The sequence below is a fragment of the Nilaparvata lugens genome, chromosome 1 (genome assembly GCF_014356525.2).
Source record: "Nilaparvata lugens isolate BPH chromosome 1, ASM1435652v1, whole genome shotgun sequence".
NCBI classification, from domain to species: Eukaryota; Metazoa; Arthropoda; class Insecta; order Hemiptera; family Delphacidae; genus Nilaparvata; species Nilaparvata lugens.
In genome coordinates this window covers 23993629-24009583 of record NC_052504.1, presented here as the reverse complement: position 1 = coordinate 24009583, position 15955 = coordinate 23993629, and the positions used below count along the sequence as shown (strand labels likewise).

Sequence of the window (15955 nt, the reverse complement as noted above, 5' to 3'; positions counted from 1 at the left end):
TCGGTGTGTGCTTTTACAAGTCAGCGGATTCAGAATTCCGTTTGCCTGTTAGTCAAAAATGACCAGTGAAACGTTACGTTGATGGTTGGCCTAGCAAGATTGCTCATTACCATTATTAACTAAAATCAGTTTTTAGGAAATACTCCCTTACTTAAATTTGAAGAGTTTCGATCATCATTGTTGAAACAAATTTACATAATTTCAACTTTCAATTATTAAAAATCTACGTGTTAAAATAGAGTAATAAATGTATGAAATAAATTAATTATTCTCCAATCATCGTAATGACAATTTTAAAGTAAATCTTCAAGAGCCACAAATCTTTACAATCCAATTCCTTCATTTTATGAAATTTCTCCAACCATTAAAATTTGAACGTTTTCTTGTATGTTTTCTTACTGCTAGTATACCAAAGATTCTGGAATTCAACAACAGATTTGGATTCGCTAGGAACTGCAGTCTGTCGAATAGTATCTGGATTATTCCAGCAAGAAACATCTCATTATTATTTATTTTCAAGTATTTTGTATGATTGGAGTATTCTAAATATTGTTAAATAATCTATTTATTATCGAGAAGTATCTTCACAAAAATGCATTCATATAAAGTCATAGTACTTATATTTCATTTGAATGTGCATTATTCTTTCATCTTATTCATGTTTCTGAAATGTAAATTTTCAAAGTTCTCAATTTGATATTGAATATCAATAGAAATATTAAGAGATTCAAAGCCTTTGGTTCATTCCTGCATTATCTAGTATAATAATTATAAACTTTTGTTGAACGAAATGGAGGCGTGGAAATAATAGAATAATGTCATCAAGAACAAAAATAATATAGTCTAACTTATTATTAGAAATAAATAAGATTGTAAAAAATGTCAATATTGTAAATAATTACTAGTATTCATTTACTTATAACATCTAATTATAAAATTATGTGATAGCTTTTGATCAATTTATCACATGGAACAAAGAAAACAGTTAAGTTTCCTTGTTTCATTATTAATCACTGATAATGTAAATGTAAGTTTCAATCAGATGTCTCAAATAATTATTATAACTGAGCACAGCGAAATTGAATTATTATTATTATCCGTCCAATATAGAAATACAGTACATGACAACTGTACAATTTAAAGTGCAGTTCCTATAATTTGTGAGCAAATCCCTGCCAGTGCCTCCGTGATATGACGAATTTTTATCAATATTTATATTTATAAGAAAGCAAGAATTTATTTTTCTAGCTCACTTTATCCTAATAGTGTGAAGCAATATTTTGTGAATTAATTTTATAATTACACAATAAACTTCCTGTTGACTTTATAATGCATTTTATTCCCTACCTTCGAACCCTTTCCTTATCTACCTTTGAAGGTTGATAGTGGCAATAGTAGATGACCTTAGTAGAGATAGATAGTAAAAACCATTTCATATTTAGACTGCTATAGAGCCGAATGCCGAATTCATCCATTGAACAAAATTCCGAGGTATTAGATAATGATTTGATACTTTATTAATGAGTAACAATTCTTGATCTTATTAAGACTTATTATAAATCTCTATCTATCTAAATCTCTAATATTAAGACTAAGAAATTTTATTGGAAAACCTTTTCATCAAAGTATGACTCGTCAAAAATAATGGTAAAAGTAGTTTTTGAGTAATAATAACCGTATGAAGTAGTAGACACTGGGATTAATTCCACTTCACTAAAAATGATACTAACTTGAAAAATGCCAATTTTTATGTTTACCATCTTGGTTGCTTAGGACAACATTCAATCAATATCTTTATTGGTAATATCTATCACCTGTATTGGTACCATCAAAACTATAGGATGAGTACAATCATAGCCACCTCTTACAGGTGTATTAGAGGTGGCTATGGTACAATCAATTCATGAATGGGAATGCTCATGGAATATTCTATAATAATTTTTTGCTACGTTATGAGCGTCAATCAAATTCCCGAATGAAAAAGAACAATAATTATCCTTTATGAACAATATTTTAACTTGAGTTGATTTTGGGGATGAATGAATATGAAGAAGCATTTCAGACTGATCAAAATAAGTTTGCCGCTGAATGTTCCAAATCAATTGAGTACTCTCAAATCCCGTAAATTTTATATAATATATAAAAAAATTGAAATTTTCTGGTAACGTATCTACTCTTATCAACTGATCTACTTTTTTGTTGAGTTTCAAAAAGGTTTTGGAAGGCCAAAAGTACACTGACAACCTTGTCTATATGACAACGCTTCTTTCACTTGATTATTCTAGCCAAAAAAGCCATAATTAAACAACAATTTGGTTTAGTAAGTTGTGTTTAATACTAGAAGGCACTTTAACATACTGTATATGTTAATAATCTATAAAAAATATACATACAAAATACAACAAAAATAAATATTAAAGATTACTCTACATTATGTACTAAGTTAATAAAATGCTTTACATAGAATCGCAACTTTCCAGGTCTATGTACAACTTTTGACAACAAATTTATTGAATAACATTATTGGCATCGGAAAACGTTTATAATTAGACATATAGTATCTACTGGCAGGACAATGTTTCATTGCTTATAGTTATTATATAGCCTATCATACAAAACTCTTGAAGCGTTTTCAGATAAAATCATATATTGAGTTATTCAAATTTATGCTTCTACTCCTAGAAGCATAAACACTTCTAGAAGAGAAATAATAATAGTTATTATTTTATTAAGAATGCTAATAATTCTATAAAATATAGTAGCCTATGTTAAAACTAATTTATGATGAATAATAACAATAAAAATGGTATCTATATTCATGAGGATTATCGTGTTTTTAATAGTCCTTGACAGCTTTGAATATCTTTAATAGCTTTGAAAATTCTAGTAATTGGCAGTCAGCAACATAATAGTTTGTCACATCTCACATAACAGTCTATGCTATCTTTCAAGCAGTTGTTATTTTATGACTTGATTAATTAATGCAGTAATACAAGGGAAGTGTTTCCATTAGGAAAGAAACCTCTTTTCCTTATATTTTTCGAGAGTTCAGGCTATTTTAAAGCAACCCATGAATAGGCTATTATTCCTGGTTTAGTACGTTAATATATTAATTAATGGTGTATATTAATGAAGGCGCTTCATGAAGTTTAACTTTGCTGACGAAGGCGTGATATTTTCCTGGTTTTGTCATTCAATTTTGGTGGGGGAGGTCCACGAGCAGCCATTTGACGACTGTACAAACTGCGAAAATACAAAATACACTATAAATAGTTGAACGAAATAGACCATTAATAAACAACATACACCACAACATAAGAAACAAACTACAACATAAACCAATTTGCATCTCTACCCTAGTACCACCCACTCTAAAGACGGAAACAAAATAAAATGTCATCAGAGAAATGTTTATATTCAAATGCCATACAGTTTTCAACAGAAGTCATCATATCCTCTGAATGTATCAACATTTTTGCTTAGGTGTATTTATATAAATTTGTGAAATGCAAATAAAAATGAATATTAAACTAATAGATATAATTTAATTAATGATTAATTATTTATTATTAATATAAAAGAGCTGTGAACGAACTATTGAGAAATTTGTCTGCACTAAAACAATTTAATGACATAAAATAATCATACTAGAAAGCTTATGCTCTCTCCATGTATAATCTATCTATAATAATAATAATAATAAAAAACTCACTTTTTTCTGCTGTAAATTTTCAACTGTTATAAAAATTATCCACGTAATTTTGAATAAAATAATAAATAATTATTCAATTTTTCTATGTTTGGATACAAATCAAAATATAGAATAATTATACAAGAAAGCTTATGCCTTCTCAATAGAATAATAAATAAAGATAGGGAAGGAACATCATGATAAGAGATGAAAAGCAAAAAATGTCGGCTCTGGCATACACGGGTCAAGCATTTTCAAAGTGGACAAATATTTTTATATTTATAAAAGATTGTTTTATATTGGGATGTTGTACTTTTATGTATTTACTTCGAGGAAAAGTATTAAATTTTAAAAATATAAAATCTTTTCAGTTGTATTTATTTAACGTTTTCCAAGGGTACTGAAATCGCTTTCACCGGCCCTGAATGCAATTTCTCGGACATTGGACGAGAAGACGAAACCCCTGTTGAGATACAAAAATCGCATATCTAAAAACTTCAATATAGGTGGAATATATAGTATTAATACTACATTATGTGCACGTATTGACTTACTATCGGTAGGTTTCCGTGCGTATGTAGTCCATTACATGAGAAACTCCCACCTGGAGCTGGTCACTTATCGGAGTAACCCACGGATTGAAATCCATTCTGAATACTGATTTGTTACCAACCAAATCCAGATTACCTGTGAATTCATCAACATTCTATGAGTAAGGTTCGTTTCATCTCAAATAGTACATCAATGAAAATTATTGTGCCTGTTGTTACTTTCTCAATAATTTATATATTTTGCGTATTATTTATACGAGTAAATTAATCGCTTACGCGCGCTATCATGGCCACCTCTAATACAAGGCCCAGGCCTACAATATTGCAACGTCGCAGTGTAGGCCAAGAATCTAATACATGATTGTTGAAAAAGATCAGCTGGTATTTTTTTAAATCTTTTTCACCAATCATGTATTAGATTCTAGACCTACACTGCGGCGTTGCAGATCAAGTAACACAATGTAAAATAAGATAGGCGAAGATAAAATAACAATTAATATCCAGTGTTAAACACTAATATATAACTCCAATTTTAATCAATTTCTTTAAATAAAATCTGAATTGTACTTTAAATTTGTTAACTTGTGCTTGAACAGGTTCTTTTATTGGTAGAGAGTCCCCGAAGGAAGTTCCACCTCGCCTGAATATACTATTAAACAATTTTTAAGAAGATATTTTAAAAGATTTAAGCCTTCAATGGGCCCTACGACTGTCATACTTCAGCCAGGACCGAAAGTTTAACGTGCACATCCAATAACACGGGAGTGACTTGGTCAAAAACCTTTGGTAATGAACAAAGTTAGAAAAAAAGTTAAGAGTACATTACTATCGCACTCTTCAACTTGTTAATGTGAATATTGAAGAAACTGTCTATATCATAGGATAACAGGAAACTGATATTTATATTAAAGAGACCAATACAGAGAATAATTCTAAATGATAGACTACTGAGATCATAATTTTATAAAATTAAAATAACTATTTTTTTCAAAATCTTTATCACAAAAGAAACTTACCAATTTCTGGAGGTAAGATTGTCAGCCTATTGGCTTGAATATGCAGTTCTCTCAGTCTGGTAAGTTGACTTATTTCAGCAGGAAGCTCAATAAGATCGTTTTCGCGTAAAACAAGCTGAAAATGTAAAATTTATTAATATGAATACAAAAACAAATCTTTTGATAAATCCAATTAATTTATCTAATATAGAGTGGACCATTTACTACACAACCAAGTAGCAATAGTTCTAAAAAATAAAAAGTAAATCACAATAAAAACACGTTCTTAATTTCAGTTGCTACCTTCTTGATGGTTATTACACTTATGCTGGATTTAATCTTCGACTTGTCGCTTCAGTTGGTCGATTCTGTGAGGGTTGTTTTGGAGATGTTTTTTTCCAGATGTTCTCAAAGAAAAAACGTTATGGCAAAGGCAAGTCTGAGGATCTAGTAGGACAAAATATTCGTGATATGACGTGTTAGCCAAAGATCTCTTACATCATAACTGTGCTATTCGCCGGGTGCGCGGCTGCAGCCACGAGTCTCGTTCATCAACTCTATGATCATGTTTGTCAATTTTTACTGTTATTTGGGTCTACTGTTCTTTTGCGTGTAACTGCACATCAAACTCGGACTTTTTGTGAATGTAATGGGATCTTATGAACAATTTGTAGGGTTTCTGAACTCCAAAATCATAAATGAAAGTATGACTCATCAGAGTAGAAAACCTTATAAAGATATATGGACACAGGACACGAAATGAAACTTGAAAACCATTGAGTGACCAATACTCTATCTGGTTATTGAAGTTCTATAGAACTTGGACCTTTGTAAAGGGGAAAATCTTCTAGCATGATGGCATTCTACGCATCTCACAAAAGGTTATTTGTTGCGGACACAAACATAGCCTCCTCTGGTAAACAAAATTTCGTGCCGCATTTATGTTTCAGAAATTAGGTTTGCGTAATAAGTGAACCATTCAATCCATTTAAATACACTTCAAAAGATACAGAATCTGTCAATTAATATTGGCCTCATCAATTACTGTGGAAATGTTCTTCGAAAATTGCAGCAATTCTAAAAAACGGCATAATGATATAAACGGTGCCATATATAATTTTGTAGTCCCACTAAAATCTGTAAATAATAAATGAACTATTGTAGAAAAAATATATTTAGAATACTCACAATCTGCAAGTTTTTCAATTGGCCAATTTCAGCGGGGAGAATTTCAAAGTCATTATCACCCAGGTAGAGAGCACGAAGAGTTTCTGTAAAAAATATTCTCCATCAGGCTCAGAAAGAGATCTGAAGATAGTTTATATCTTTCAGTACTTGTGAAAAAAAAAAACAAAAACTGTGATCAATGTTCAGTATAGTCAGTTCAATTCTAAATGAGTCAATAGAATAGTTTTCATCGGTAGCATCTTATAAAGCCACATGGAACATAGTAGTTTTATTAATATAGTCCGGGCGCAAATGTCATTCCGTGGTCATCGTTGGGTAACAGCCCGTGGAAGATGTATCAATTTCTATGTTAGGTCTAGCATAATAAGGATCGTGATGATGATAAGTCGAAATCACAGGCAAACAAGATGGCCGCCAAAATTTTTAGGGTTTTGCTGTATCGCTTGTACTTTAATAACCATTCAAGATATTCAACCGTTTTTTGAACTGTCCATAATAACTGCCATCTTTAATTTTTCAATGATGACGAATATTTTTGTTGTTTCCATGATCAATATTCTTATTCGGCTTGTATAGAAATATACTGGATTGTATGGATTACGAGAAGTAGATGGGCTGAGTTGGAGAGGTTTTGCTAATAGGAAGATGGTTTTGCCAACTCCAATTCCATACAAAAGTACTAGAGAATACACTTTCGGAAAATTGGTATTTGAAAAGTAACAGCGAATGAAGAAACGAACGAAGAGATTGAGGCCATTTTCAAGTATCTATTTGTGGTAGACATGAAAAATCGATTTTATAGTTCTAGCATGTTACCTCATGCGTATGGAAAAACGCACCAGAAATCATGCGGGGTTTTCTTTGGAGGGCGCTGGAGAACACATTTTTTGATGTATAGCACATGAATATATATAGTTTAAAGCTGAAGAGCCGATCTAAATTTCATAGATTTGAAATTTCTCTGTATTCCTGCACAAAAAAAAAGCTATAATGGAAAGAAATTTGGAAACATTTAGAAAACATTTTTTGGGCTTTTGAAGGTTATAATTAATGAAATATGCGTTTTAGAGGGAAATTTTATAAAACAAAATTTGCAGAGAAAGATTTTTAAAATATTTTCGTTCAAAAAACGGTTGAATATCTTGAACAGTTACAAGCGATATAACAAAACCCTGAAAATTTTGGAGGCCATCTTGTTTTCGAGGTGTTTACCTGTGATTTCGACTTATCATCATCACGATCCTTATTATGCTAGAAGCTAGACCTAACGAAGAAATTGAGACATCTTCCACGGCTGTTACCCAAAAATGACCACAGAGTGCATTTTTCATGACATTTGCGCCCGGACTAATACGTGAATTTCAGTAGTAAACAAACATTGACACAGAACACAATATTATGAATTTGAACAATTTTTTAATCCACAAAGCACAGCGACTGCACTTGGAGGGGGACTAGTAGATAATGATTAACTTTATCTGTTTTACTTGATAGTTGTCTAGGTCGGAGACTGTGTGTACCAGATAGCACCCTAGATTATCAATTTGTAAATCTGAATTTAAACGTGCACTCTAATAAATTATGAAAATTAATTCTCGATTTACATCTAGGTAACTTTTCTAATTTTGATAATAACAACAATACAAGAAGTTTTGGATACACAATCCACTCTTGGAGTTCCTCTCGGGATTATTATCTTACACTCTTTCGAAATTATTCCAAACTATGATAGTTATTACCCATTTGAAACACTCTCATCTAAGCTATCAGTTTACTTACCCAGCATAAAAAAGTTTCCAGGGAGACTATTCTCGTTCAGATTGTTGTAAGTTAGATCGAGAACTTCAAGAACAGGAAAGGCTCCAAAACCTCGTGGCAATGAATTCAATCGGTTCATGCTGAAAATACGGTTCATACATTCAATTGGTTCATACGTAAATCTGTAGTAATATAGGCAACTACATTTATTATATTGAAAAGTCAAATTGTTTCATTTTTATAGCTTTATGGACAGATGTATAAGTAACTACCATAATCTAATTGAGAATTAATATGTACTTCTAAAAATGTTTTACTGAAAAATAGTTACATTCCATAATACATTGTATTAGCCTACATAGATACATTCTCATTTGTATTATATATCTGGACCTTTTATTATAGACTTAAAATAGGAATTAAAACTACTTATTTATTTATGCATTGTGTAAGATGCATTTATGTGGAACTTCGTTTGCAAATTTCCCACCAAACTATAATTATTTGAACACCTCAATGAAACAATGATTGTTACCCAACATTGAATATCCTGAGCTTCGGCATTGATGAAAGTGAGACAGGTAGTTCTTCAATCTGGTTATTAAATAGATTTAGAATTTCCAAATTCACCAGATTAGCCAACCCAGGTGGAACAACTGCAAAAAATTGACAAGTTGAAGAACAATATTAAGTTTTTTTACAGTTGAATTGAACAGTTTGAGAGAAAAATATTTACATTATGATTACCCAGATAAAAAACTACAAAAAGTTAAATATATACGCCTCATTTTTAATTGAAAAGTCAAAAATATTTAGAAATGATTTTTTATAGAAGGTATGGGCACAGAAAACAACATAAGCTACTGTATTCTGTGGTGTGGTGAACTAATCTATGAAATGAATGCTCTCACTTGGTTTATGTTAAACCATCAGTCTCATTTGTTACCTTGCATACTATGTATTCAATTTACACCATGTATACAAACATAAAATATTGGAACAAAGAAAAAGTATCAAGTTTAGCATGGTATTTGTCTGTTAAGGTGTCTTGTAAGTGCAATTTCATCAGGATAAAATGAGAATCAATTGTAATTTTTGCTTGACATTAATTGTTGCTTTGAATAAAATATAGTGATGGCTAACGAATGGTCTCCCATCTAAAACTATTATCATTTTAAAACGACGTTTTGACACGGCGTCAACTCAATATAAAAATACTTTTAAAATGCAATACGATTGCCGATTTGTCTACAATAAGAGAATATTTACATGCAAGAAATCTCCATATTGGGTTGCACCAGGTAGTCTTGAATCAGCAGATCCCAGATTAAGATTGATCAAGTTTGGTGCAAACCTACAACATAATAATATATATCTATATAATAATAGGTATAATAGTCCGGGCAATCAATGGTCAAGGGTAAAGAGGGAAATGTTTGGAAGACAATTTTTGATCCCGCAGCTCTGTTTAGAGTAGTAAGGGTACGAACAGAACGATCAGGGCAATAATAAGTAGATTACAGCTGGCTACATCTAAATCAATGACTGTGGTGAGGTCCACGTCATAATGACAGTATTTCATTAATATTGGTGTTACAATATATTAATATTGGTGGCATTGCACAGCTAAAGTGGCATCGATCTTCACCGCGACTGACTCGTTCTGGAGGTGAACATATCAAAAGTCCCCATCCCTATCCAAAACCCACTGTGCTAAGGGAATGGAGGTGGTTTAAAGTACCATTGTTTCTTTTACACATATATCTCAAATACTATGCGTCTCACGTACATGACTACTCTATACAAAAGTACAGCTTACAAAATTCCCTACAACTTTCATTTGTCAATGTTCTGTATGTCTTTTATAGTTTTTGAGATATCACCTACTTAATGTGTGACAATTTATATGGTTGGCTGTAATTTTGGGTTATGCGACAAGGTGTCACCCCGTCTGCTTGTCACCTCGAAATTTTGAGCACAGGCGACAGCTTATCCTCTAGCGAAAATATATCGCCACTATGAACTTGTTCCCCCGTCAGCATGTCACCTACTGGAATAGCAGGTTCCATCCTGTCGGAACCGTACACGACAGAGTATCACCTGGCTCGCTTGCGTCAATTGGTCACACTGTCAGCATATCACCTTCTTAAATACCAGGTTGTATCATATTATAATTAATGTCCTATCACATTTTATCATATATCCATCGATTAGGAAGTCATTCCAATAGAAAGCCAGAGAATTTTCGCCTCATAATTTATATCTTGTTTCCGTTTTTCAATAGCTCAAATCAAGACATCCATAACGGTCAAGTCATACGTTTTTCAATGTACAATAATCTTAATTTTCCAGCTAATCTCGTTCCCAAGCTTGAGCTTGCTCTTTTAGGTAAGTAGTTCCTAATGTTTCATTATGTAGAATAATTTCATTATTGAATTGTACAGTTTATTGCTTTCTTTAGTGATGATTTGTCTTGTAGTTAGTTAACTACGTGGGTTTTGAGACGCTGAAGATTTCAAGAAATCCAAGTTTAAGCCACTTTTCAATTAAACGGAATGGTTGAATTTGAATTTCAGACAAATAAGCTTAAAGAGAAAAAAATTTCTCACAATTCTAGTCTAATTGGATGTTTTTTCTTGTATTAATCTCCAGTTAGTGGGTGCCAAGTAGACTCAGTAGTCCCAAGTAGTGCCAAGTTGCGTACCCCTTTCAAACTTTGAAATTGAATGAGAACATTACTCTTGGCAATTCTTCTGCATGACTCCCACTGGAATCTTAGGTGACATCCTGTCGTTGCCGTGCACGACAGAGTATCACCTGATCGCTCGCATCAACTTGTCCCCCCGTCAGCATGTCACCTCCTTAGAGAGGAGACAAGTTGTTGGCGTCAACCGGTCACCTCCAAGAACGGGTTTCAGAGGTGACATCCTGACCGGGGGACAAGTTGTCTGTCGGGGTGAAACCCATATTTTGCATGGAATAGTCATGTTCATAAGACGCATTGATTTCGAGATGAATGCGAAAAACAAAAATTGTAAACTACAAACCACCCCCACCCCGTTAGCAAAGTGATATGTTTGATGTTCACCTATAGTTTGCGTAAAATAAGTTGAGACTTGGCCCTCAATCCGAAGAAATTACAGGGTTGCCAAATCGTATAAAATTGCAACTTTCTCGAATTTCCAATTTAGCGTCAGAATTGGATGTAGAGTAGGCCTATCATCCCCGATATCCTTGTAGTACCAAAAAAGCTTCAGGGTTGAAGGATTAAAAGGAAATTTAACTTTTATGATAAAATTGGAAACATCGCGAAGGTTTGTTTTTCTTTTGAATATCACTTCTCTCAGGATCATGGGGCGTCGTAATGCGCAATAATTTTATATCAAATTAACGGGGAGAATGTCTCCTTTCTATAGAAGTCTGGATAATTTTTATCCGACTTATAATTATTTTTTAAAAGATTAAGTTCGTCAATGTCGAGACATTTCGAGCAGAAAACATGAAATTTTTGACATGCTAGAAACTGTTTTGTTTCAAAAGATAAGTGATGAAAGCGAGAAAGTTTCTCAGAAATAATTGAAATTATTTTTCCAACTGTCAAACGTACTCGGAAGTGCGTATTTTGGCCTCTCAGGAGTTTCAAAGTCAAGGATAGCGGCTGAATGGTATGCCACCATGCTATCAATAGCTGTGATCAAAAAAAAAAAAAAAAAAAAAAAACAGAACGATTGAAAAATTCAGTAACTGCAAGCCACATGATTATAAATAGTGAATACGACAACCTCGCCTCGAATAATCCAAGCAGTGTTTCATTACAGCTTTTCTAGAGGCAATCAGCTGCTTGCGTTTGAAATAATTCAAATATCTTGTAAATTGCCAGCCTTCAGCATACAATTTGGTACACAATGCATACCATGCAACCGCTCTCCTACCTTTAAAATTCCTTGGAGACAAAAATACGCTCTTCCGACTACTTTTGCCAATTGGAAAAATAATTTCAATTATTTCTGAGAAACTTTCTCGCTTTCACCAACTACTTATCTTTTGAAACAAAAAAGTTTCTAGCATGTCGAAATTCCATCTTTTCTGCTCGAAATGCCTCGACATTGACGAACATATTCATTAATTAAAAAATAACTATAAGTCGGATAAAAATAATCCAGACTTCAATAGAAAGGAGACATTCTCCCCGTTAATTTGATATAAAAATTATTACGCATTACGACGCCCCATGATTCTGAGAGAAATTATATTCAAAATAAAAACAAATTTTCGCGATGTTTCCAATTTTATCATAAAAGTTAAATTTTCTTTTAATCCTTCAACCCTGAAACTTTTTTATTACTAATAGGATATCGGAGATGATATTCTACATCCGATTCTGACGTTGAATCGGAAATTTGAAAAAGTTGCAGTTTTACACGAATTGGCAACCCTGTAATTTCTTCGGATGGAGGGCCAAGTCTCAACTTATTTTACCCAAACTATAGACAGGGATGTGGGCTCAAAAATTGTCTTTCAAACATTTCCCTCTATAACCCCTCGTTGACTGGAATAATAAGTAGTAAAAATATGTACTATTTCACAGGTATGGTCTGACAAGTTGATCGCTGGTTTTTCGGTACAAAGGCGGGCGGAGTTTGAAGGGAGCCAATTGCACATGCCTGACTCAATATGCACATGCCTGCCTGTATAGGAATACATGCCCTTGTATTCCTAATTAAAAATTTGGGCTTGCAAAGCTGACTGACCCAAATTGCTATAATGAGGGCCACGTTATAACAACAGTATTTGATGAACATTGGTATTGCTAACCTTTTCTATCATTTGACAAAGCAGATAGCGCTATCCTTTTCTAGCTCCGAAATGCTGCCAGATCGTTTTTAACAATGTAGAAATATAATTAATTAAAAAAATATTGGATTTAAATTTTATAAGTTAATTATTAAATAATTTAAAAATATATTTTCTTGACGAATAAAATATAATTGATGAATTTTAAACAAGAATCAACAGTTGTTATTACAATAGATATACTTTAGTCCGAGAGATTACTTTTAACATGGCTCTCACTCGAAGACATGGTTCTGGACGCGACACCACGCGTTATCGTCACATCTCCAAGTGGGCACCTGCGTTGAGCATATCCTGTGAGGTGTATCATACGATCTACTACTCGGCGGCACTGCCATGTCGTTAGGCGAGAATCACGGAGGAGTTTAGCCTGTATTGAGTGGAACCACCACTTTACAGTTCCGGCGGTACGTGGACTGGGCAAGCCTGGACGTATCCTCTATCTCGTCTATAGACCAGGAAAAATACTCGTGGTTCCTAATTGTATACGTAGGCGCCCATAAGGGGTCGCGAGCGTTTCGGAAAGAAGGACCAGTGAGAGGATTTTTCGACATGCTATGATGCTACTTCCAGAGAAGGAGGCGTACACTCGAAGACAGAGAGGCCCGATACTCTTTCCTTCACTAATCTCTCACACTACCTAACAGCATTCTCCCTACTTTTGTCTCAGAATCCAATATTGCGCGCAGCATGCTTACTACACTGCACTGCTCTATCCATGCTACAAACTGCGGAAAGAGAAACTGGTTTTCCCTCTTCATGTTAATAGTAGGTAATACCTCTCAGAATATAGTATCAACTATCTTCCAAGGCAGAGAATCGGCAACGCTGTTCCCCTATCTTTCTCCACTGTTATTATAACGTAGACCTCACTATAGAAAAATTCATCTGGTTGATCAATGTTATAGTAGTATCTTAATGTTGTGGGAGGTGAAAGGGCTCAATCAGTTTAGGAATCAACTTGTGAGACCGTGACTGTAGTATTGATTGGATATTGTTTGTAAGTAAATCTCTCACCACTCAGCTTGTTGTGGCTCAGGCTCAATCTCGTGATATTCAACATATTAACTGGAACAGAGAAATAGGTAACATGTTACTATCTTGTAATTCATCCTCTAATAACATTATGCATTTGTTGTGTACAGACAATTTTACTTCATAAAATACATCGGCAATTATAAAAGCCGATATATTACTTATGTGGAACTGATGTAACCAGGGAATTGTTTCAAGTTCTGTTTTAGCACTACTAACATCCTGGATGACTCTGTAACTAGATGTTCAACAGGCTGCCGGCTGCGGTGAAGTGCCTGGATGACAGCAGCTTCAGAAGCAAACTCAAGTCCTGGCTTGTCGGCAGAGCGTACTACTCGCTGAACGAGTATTTCGAGGACTATTTGGGCGACATCATCTAGACCCACCTGTGATGCAGTCAATCCAGCCCTGCTCGTCAAAGATAAAGACATCAAGTATCAAGTAAGTAGGTGTATAATTTATTCGTTGTCTTACTTACTATACACTATTATTGGAGATTGTAAATCAAGATGTCTGAAGGTTTGATCATTTACCTAATTAACATGAAAGTCTTTAATGGCGCTTACGTCATTTTTTTGCCATGGCAAACCTAACCTATTCCAAACTTAAAAGAAGTTTTTATACTTAATTTTATTGGTTGCTCATATGAAGAATTACATTTAGTGGAATATTCCAGAAGTAATGGATTGCGATATTGCACAAAACAGATAATGAATGCTAACAGTTGATATATAAGTATATAACTGCACCAGGACCAGGAGATGAGCTGACTGTCATTTGTCATCTCCTGTTCAAGGGATTTTAAATCATATTAGAGATCATCCTACAAAAATTGAGAATCTTGCATTCTAATTATTGAAATTGAGTTTGTTGGTTCAGAACTACCTATAATTTTTAACACAGATAAGCATTTACAATGTTAGTACCCAGTAGATAGCTATGGTAGGCTACCGTACTAAAAACTTGGACTTGTTAAAATTTCTCTTTTTTCCAGCAATTTTTTTTTAAATGTTGATATTGATAAGCAGGTACTCAGCCAATAATAATTTAGTAAATTAAATTGGTAGGCAAAGGTAATGATCCCCTCAAAAAAAATATAGTTTATGATAAGTTTACCTTTGTAATGGGTGGCATTGCGACATTCTTAATGTCATCAAAAAATTTAAATGACAATTTATCAACAATAATTATGAATCAACTTTATCAACTTTGGGAATTAAAATATCAATATCTATTAAGTTTTACCCACCCGATGGAATAAGGTTATGTTCAACATCAACACTATCAAGTACAATAGTAACATTTCAGTCTAAAATTTTTATTCAGCATCTTCATATTGAAAAATTTTATGCCAAATTATCCTAGATTAGTAGATAATTATCAAAATTAAAACTACTTTCCAAAATATAAACATTAAAGTTATGGTAACCTACGCAAACAAGCAGGACTTGAAAAAGCAAGTTTCCTTATTTGGTAAAAGAAATGTTAGATGGAAATAACCTAGTACTCACATAGTCCAGGCATTTCTTCGAAACTTGAAATATTTTTATCAGCCAGATCAAGTTCTGGATTTTTTATTTCCTTTGCTTCGTCGATCACTTTTTTAGCTTTCGACATTTTGGCGTTTGTCGGTAAACAAGAGACTGGAGCATCATTCATCGTGATAACAGCTTGCTTCTCCTTATTACAACCACAATCACAACTAAAAGCTTCGACAGTTGTTCAGTAGGTAGCAGCACTTCCCAAGTCACAACGCCTGCACAAAACCCTAAATGTTTTGAAGGACCATATTTGGACCTGATTAATTTTATAAAGGAGGCCAACTTGACAAAATAAATTTTTACTATACCGTACTCTTTAACACTACGATTAGAATAAGTTAA

At 33.3% G+C, this 15955-nt stretch overlaps 1 protein-coding gene across 1 annotated transcript; it reads right to left on the bottom strand.

Moving 5' to 3' along the window:
- Positions 1-645: 645 nt before the first annotated feature.
- LOC111055023 (ras suppressor protein 1) lies at positions 646-15823 on the bottom strand. The gene is made up of 8 exons (XM_022342167.2): positions 15584-15823; positions 14055-14105; positions 8719-8839; positions 8205-8323; positions 6426-6508; positions 5259-5373; positions 4246-4378; positions 646-3243 (listed from the first exon to the last, which is right to left on the bottom strand). Exons 1-8 carry the CDS (start codon positions 15729-15731, stop codon positions 3150-3152), a joined length of 864 nt encoding a protein of 287 aa, XP_022197859.2. The 5' UTR covers positions 15732-15823; the 3' UTR covers positions 646-3149.
- Between the last annotated feature and the right edge of the window lie 132 nt (positions 15824-15955).